General features: G+C 47.1%; 1 protein-coding gene across 1 annotated transcript in view; it reads right to left on the bottom strand.

Moving 5' to 3' along the window:
* The window catches only part of PLXDC1 (plexin domain containing 1), a 67866-nt gene that overhangs the window by 17694 nt on the left and 42659 nt on the right, over window positions 1–7513 (bottom strand). Inside the window, exon 8 of the mRNA XM_004378017.1 lies at window positions 1693–1788. Coding sequence (XP_004378074.1) covers window positions 1693–1788 — 96 coding nt within the window. The remainder of the gene's footprint in view (window positions 1–1692; window positions 1789–7513) is intronic.

Consider the following 7513-nt stretch of genomic DNA (forward strand, 5'->3'; position numbering starts at 1 on the left):
GAGCCTAGTGTCTGAGCCCTTAGCCTTAAGGTCTGTCTGTGGGTTCCCCTGCCCCAAATCCCACCCTTACCCCAGACCTCCTTCTCACATTCTCTTACTTAGAGGAGGAACCGGGAGGGATCAGCCAAGGAGTGTGATGGCTTGGAGACAACATGTACACACTGGTGGAGAAACAATGCCAAGTATCCTGGCTAAATTCCTCCCCCACCCTCAATGATAAAGGGGAAAGCCTGGGGCAAGATACAGACACGTTTCTCAGGACAAAGCTAACTAGCCTCTTGGGGCTCAAATCACCATCTTGATAGCACTGAGCTCCCCTCCCCAACCAGTTGCATCCAGGACCTAGTCATTCCCAGTGACTCTGGAGGCGCCTTAAAAGGCTTCAGTCAAACTCGCCATGAGAAAAAGCACTGGGAGCCTCGTGGGGTTCATAAAACCCACTGACCTTTATTTCTCATCTGCATTTCAGATGTCCACATGCTATTAAATGCTCTCAAAATCCACTAGAGGGGTACCAAGTGGCTTAAATGTACAGACAGAGTGTCCCAGAAAAGCATTCCCAGGATGTTTCACATCTTTTTTGGTATTTCTGCCCAGCACTTAGCCCTGACCTTGGATGTCTTTGCTCCTAAATGCAGTTTTTTTTAAGTCCTAGGACTTGAGGTTTGCTCTCATCTGTCCTTCAGGAACCCCTGGTTCTCAGGCCTCCTGCCTAGATGGAGGGTGACTGGGGGCTGGGGGATAGCTGTGACCTGCACAGGTGTCCCAGCCCTGTGACCCCATGGTGTCTGGGTCCATTCTCTTCTCCAGGAAAGACATCAAGGACAGGCCCAACATTCCAGAATTTCTTCCTCCTCTCTCTCCATCCCCTGCTCCCAGAACTTCCAGGGAAGAGGAAGGGGGAAAAGGAGAGGCAAGAAATGCCACAGAAGGCAGGGAGAAGGCCATGGCTTCAGAGTGATGCTAGCAGTTCCATGAGACAGGAGAAGAAATTAAAACCTTCTTTAAAAAAGACAAGAACGGGAGTGCACCCTCCTTTCCCCCAGCTGCTCTGACCACATCCCAAAGAGCACCCAACCCGGATTCTGCCGGGTCTACACCAGCAGTGGGGCCTGTGAGGTCACACAGGTGCCTTCAACTGTAGGTGAGTGGGTGCAGAGGGAGGAGAGGGCCACGGACCTCATGGGTCTTACAGGGCTGCTGGCTAAATCCTTTCATTGCTTCCTGCCCGTGGACTCCAGTGTCCCTCCCCTCACACCTTTCCTACCTAAGGAAAATACAGTGACAAACACATGGATTGATTCTGTTCCTGAACCACTTTTCCTGGAGTTTCAGTCCAGTGGTTCTCAGAGGTACACCTTTCCTGGGTTTCAATTATGTGTCAATAGTAAAAATACCTGTCACATATCAAGCACAAATCATACCCCAGGCCTGGGATGTGTCAGTGTCAGAGACGCCATTTATGTTCTGAATGCTACCTACTCTGGTTCTAACTCCTACTTCCTCTGGGAGGGAGGTGTTGATAGACCCATTTTACAGATGAGAAATGGAGGCCCAGAGAAGATTAAGTGGCTGTACCCATACAAGGATCAGTGGCTGGCCTGGGAACTGAACCTAGTCTGCTTGACTCCAAAGTCCTGGCTCTTTCTAGGACAGCAGAATGCCCCCATCAGCGGGAATGACCCTACTCACTTGGCAACGGGGTAAATTCCACAGCCGATGTACTGGTGACTTTGCTGGGGTCCAGCTCCACACGGTGGTATTCAAAGATGGTCCTTCGCCGAGATTCTGAAACAGAGGCACAGCCTGTCATCAGGGGCATTTCATGGCTACAGATCTTCGAGGCCTGTACCTGGAGCCTGACAGGTGGAGTAAGAGATTACAACGAGGAGAACGTGGGGTTGGTATGCAGCCACTGAGGGCAGGAAGTCAATCCATCAACCAGGGATAATAATGTTGAAGCTACGTGGAGACAGGAGGATAGGTCAGCTGACTTTGAGAGGAGAGTGTTGTTATAAGCAGACTCAACACAGAAGCCTGGCTGCTCCTGGGTCAGGACATAGGGGACCCCATGTTTCCACATGCGTCTGTGCCTTCATACTGTTGTTCCCTTGGTCCATAATGTTCTTCCACCCCTTCCCTTCTTGTCTAACTCATCCTTCCAGATTCAGTTCAAGGTCTGCTTCCTCTGAGAACCTTCTTTGACCAGCTCTCTTCTCCCCACTCAGGCTAGAGGCCCTCCTCCCACAGCACTTACCACATTGTGTGGACATTAGTGTCTGTTGGGAGGGTGGGGAACGCTAGACTGTGAGCATCTAGTCCTGAACCTGGCCCATAGTCAGCGCTCTGCAAATGTCTGCAGATGGGCAGGCTAACTTTGGAGCACCTCTACCCTCCTGGATAGAGGCCCAAGCTAGGTTCAAGGCCAGGTTTAAGCCCTGTCTTGGTCTCTGCAGGAACTTCCTATAGGGCCTCAGAGTCAGAAGACCCAAGTTCTGATTCCAGTTCTGCTCCCGAGTTGCTGGGTGCCCTTCGGCAAGTTACTTGGGTCTCACTTTCTTGTCTGTGAAGTGGAGAGACAGAAACACCTGCTACAACATCCTCGGGAGGAAAAAAACTGGGATCGTAGACGAAAAGGCCTTCGCTAAACAGCTACCTGAGATGCTGTGACATTTCCCAGCACACCACTCACACCCACCCAAGAAACCATGACTTGGAGTAGGTTTCCTTCAGATCTGAAAGGCAGCCAGCCAGCCTCTGAGCCTTGTGAATGAGTTTTTCTACAGGGGAAAGAACCACTTAGTGTTTGGTCTGCCCAGCCCCTCTTCCAGGCCTGGGCCTGAAACACGGCCCTACCCACTCACTGGCCACTAGAGGGCTCATCTATTACCCGAGAACACGAGGAAAGAGAAGCCTGCATCAAGAGGGCAACCACAGGCATTAGGGAGGCCCAGGACAAGACACTTAAGCACTGTAAGCCTTATCCGAAAACGGACTAATTATACTACATTTATGGAGTGGTGGTTTTTTTTTGTTTTGTTTTGTTTTGGTAGAGGCTCAGGCCTCAACACTCAGTGCAGCTCCAGAAAGTCAAAGTCATTGAAGATTATGGTCAGTGGTATGTAGACAAATGTTTAACAACTGGGGGATGGAGAGTCTTCATTTATAGCGGTTGCCAATTTCTGTAGTGTAAATACTCCTACAATGCCCGATTTCAAGCTACCAGCTGGGAGTCACTACACACAGATTTGGGAAGAGATGTGCTTAATCGTCTCTCTTGAATTTGTACAAAAATCTCTGGCACACCACTGCTTGTAGTATCCTTACTTGTGTTTCTAACAAATGTCCAAAGTAAACATTTACATCTTTTCCCTTTAAAAATAAATAATTACACCAACATCCCAACAATTGAATAACTGTGTGTTTATTTTTCTCCTAAACAACCCTAAATCTGAGAGAGACAAGCCTCATAAATATCAAACAGTCATCACCAGATGTCTACAGGGTTACCTTGGTGTTAGGAAAGGAAAGAACCCTCCATCAAAGGCTGAGGGAGTGAGACTCACAGAGCCCCCCCTTCCATACTCACACACAGATACACAGATCTCTGATACAAGAGAAGCCACTTACCAAGGGCAGAGTGGGGTCTGAAATAGACTGTGGTGAGGAAGAGCATCTTTTCATTACTCATCTCCCCAGAAAGGGCACCAATTTTCAATTTGCACAAAGACTCATATGTGCTGGCAGAGCCCTCCTTGTGTGACACACCAAGGCTATGAGAAGGTGGCCTGGGCCTTGAGTGAGCTGGACAGCCATGGAAAGTCTTGGTGGAGGATGGGGAAGTTCCAGGTGGCCTTCCACAGCTCTATCCCCACTCACCATCTTCCCTTCTGAAAAATCACCTCTTTCAGAGCCAAAATATAATACGATAAAAAATAAGTGTGAAGCTCCAGGTCTCCCATCTCTTGCTTTCCAAGGAGCCCATCATGGACTGAATTGTGTCCCTCCCAAAATACGTGTCAACTTGGCTAGGCCATGATTCCCAGTATTGTGTGGTTGTCCTCCATTTTGTATCTGATGTAATTTTCCTACGTGTTGTAAATCCTAATCTCTGCCTGTGGTTAATGGGGCAAGATTAGGTTATGTTAAAGAGGATTAGGGTAGGATGCAACACCCTTACTCAGGTCACAGCCCTGATCAGATATAAGGGGAGTTTCCCTGGGGTGTGGTCTGCATCACCTTTCATCTTACAAGAGATAAAAGGAGAGAGAAGCAGAGCAGAGAGAGAGGGACCTCATGCCACCAAGAAAGAAGCACGGGGAGTGGAGTGTGTCCTTTGGACTTGGGGTCCCTGCACTGAGAAGCTCCTATACCAGGGGAAGATTGATGACAAAGACCTTCCCCCAAAACCAATATAGAGAGAAAGCCTTCCCCTAGAGCTGACGCCCTGAATTCGAACTTCTAGCCTCCTATACTATGAAAGAATAAATCTCTGTTTGTTAAAGCCATCCACTTGTGGTATTTCTGTTGTTACAACACTAGATAACTAAGACAGTGCCTGAAGCCATGGAGTCTAGAATCTAATGTAAATTCTTCTTCCTTTATCTGCCTCATCCTTCAAGGTTTGGATCAAAAGACATCTCCTCCTTGAAGCCTTCCCTCACCCTTGGGCAGAGTTAGTGGCCCCCTCCACAGCCCCCTGTGCAATGTCCAGTGTCATCCTGCTATACTGCTGGCCACCTAGCTGTGAGCTCCCTAAAGGCAGAGTCTGCATGCTATTTGTCTCTGTACCCTCAGACACTAGCAGTGGACCTAGCAGTTAACAGGTCCTCAAGAAGTGACTGTGAAGAATGGGTTACACATAGTCATGAAAACTTCAGCAACTCACTGCAACTTCAGCCCACAGCCCAAAGGAAGAATGCCCTTTCTTCCCAACCCACCACAGATTATGGCCTTCCTCAAAAGGGCAGCCCCCAAACAGCCACAGAAAGCCAGATATACCCTTCCTAAGTTAGAGCCCAACAGAACAGAAAGCCCAACAGGCTTTCAGGATTTCTCCACCTGCAAGGATGTAGGGGAGAGCTCACCCTCAGTCAGAAAGAAGGTGCAACGACAAGGACAAAGGAGACTCAGGATTGGGGCACGAATGGAGACACAGACTCGTCAAGAGAGCTGATTTCAGAGACTCTGGAAGCCTCACACCAGAATCTAGAGATGGGTTTCTAGAGTCGGGGATGTGCCCCAAATATGGGTGGTGCCAGAGATGGTCAGATGTCCTCCAAAACCAGTGTCCCACCAGCAGGCCGGGTAAGATGAGTGATGTTAGGGAAGGGGATGAAGGTGAGTGTGTAGAAATAGAGCTCTAATTTAAAATATTTGCTCCCTTCAACTGCTAACTTGGACCTGTTTGATTCTGGGGCTTTTGTAATATTTTTATTCTTTTATAAACAAAATCCTTAACATCCCTGCCTGAGTTATTTGCTTTTGGATTATTTCGTCAACGCCTGGGGCTCACCCGAGGACAATAACCTCCGTCTGCGTGACTGGAGGGATCCCTCCCTGAACCAAGACGTGGCTACCCCACAGCCACATTTCTGGCAGTTTGAAATGTTCTACTTTATCTCTTCTTCTAATCATCAAAGATTCAGAAATCCTGAGGTCTAGACCTGGAACACCCTGACACCCAACCAAGAAATGTTAATGGTTCAAAAGAGGCTTATGTCACACGAATAGAAATATGCACACCCAGTTCACGGCAGCATTGTTCACAATAGCAAAAAGATGGGAACAACCTAGATGCCCATCAACAGATGAATGGATAAACAAACTATGGTACATACACACAATGGAGTACTATGCAACAATAAAGAACAACAATGAATCTGTGAAGCATCTCATAACATGGATGAAACTGGAGGACATTATGCTGAGTGAAATAAGTCAATCACAAAAGGACAAATATTGTATGAGACCTCTATTGTAAAAACTCATGAAAAAGTTTACACACAAAAAGTAACAATTTTTGTTGGTTATGAGGGATGGGATGGGTGGGGAAATACTAAATAGACAATACATAAGTGGAAAAAAAAGAAAAAGAGAGAGGTTTACATGTCTGGTTTTGTTTCAATACCAGATACCTGTGGGAGGGAGTTGGGCTGGTCAGAAGAAATCAGGAGACTGACAGATCTAGCCACAAGTCCTCCCAGAATGGGTGCTTACAGTGTCAAAAATATAAGGTGGTAGTTTGGGGGAAAGTTTTCATTCATTTATTCCTTAGCTCATTTATTTGATTATTCATTCAATAATCATGAACTGAGCCCCAGTAGGAGAGCCAGAGATAAGCACAATGAGGGTTTTGCACCCCAAGGAGCTTTCAGCCCAGGGGGATTCTTTCTCAGCATTGAGGCAAAGTAGGAAAAGGGCAGAGATGACACTAAGGGGGCACAACAGTCCAGGGACAGGGAATAGAAGGCAAGAGGGGATAGGAAAGCTGGTAATAGGGAACCCGAGGTTGAGAAGGGACAGTGTTGACCTGTTTGGGGTTGTTAACCATCGTAATAAAACAATATGTGTGCTAACTGTTTAATGAGAAACTATTTGTTCTGTAAACCTTCATCTAAAGTACAATAAAAAAAAAAAAGGCTAGAAAAAGAAAAACGGCAGAGAAAAGGAAGGATACACAAAAAAGACAAGACATACGGAGCAACCAAAAACCAACCAAACCCGTTGCCATGGAGTTAATTCCGACTCATAGCGACCCTATAGGCAAAGTGGAGCAGAAAACGGAAGAGAAAAGGGAAAAGGGGGGAGGAAGGGCCCCCAGATGGATAAAAAGCTCCAGTGAAGAGCACTTTGAAGGATGCTTTATCAGGAGAAGCGGGAAGACCAAGTCAGCCACTCAGGTGACCACACCCTGCCCCCCTCCCTCAGCTGGTCCTCACCCTTTGGCAGCCCACTCCTCAGCCTCCCACTTCCCCCACATGCAGGCCTCTGATACATATCTGGACTCCAGTCTGCCTCCCAGAAAACAAATTTCTGGTAAAGGAGAAGGACCAGAGTGTTGGCGCCAACCGAGGCCATTCTGGGGCCATCCAAGGGACAGGCTACAATCTGTAGCTCTTTATACAATAAAATCTTAAGTAACTGATTCTACTAATTCAGTTTTGCTATTGGCTATGCTAAAGTTGCTTTTATGTTGTCCGTGAAGTGAAGGGTTTCTTACATAAATGAGCGAAGGAAATTACATTTGACTTCTGGGAGCTCCTGCAGTCAAATAAAGTATGCTTGGAGTGTCTCTGCAAAAAGATGCTGCTAACGGCACAGGAATCTTTTCTCTTCATCAGTGTATACCCTGTGACTCTGCTCAAAAGTGTGCTTACACTTGGAAGAGCGTAGTCAATGTCACTGAACTGTGCATGTAGAAATTTTTGAAATGGTTTATCTTTGGCTATGTGTATTTTCACCAAAAAAAAAAAGGTTGAGAAGTTAGAGGGTTGACATGTTGTGGGGTTGT

The sequence above is a fragment of the Trichechus manatus genome, unplaced genomic scaffold (genome assembly GCF_000243295.1).
Source record: "Trichechus manatus latirostris isolate Lorelei unplaced genomic scaffold, TriManLat1.0 scaffold00054, whole genome shotgun sequence".
Taxonomy (NCBI): Eukaryota; Metazoa; Chordata; class Mammalia; order Sirenia; family Trichechidae; genus Trichechus; species Trichechus manatus.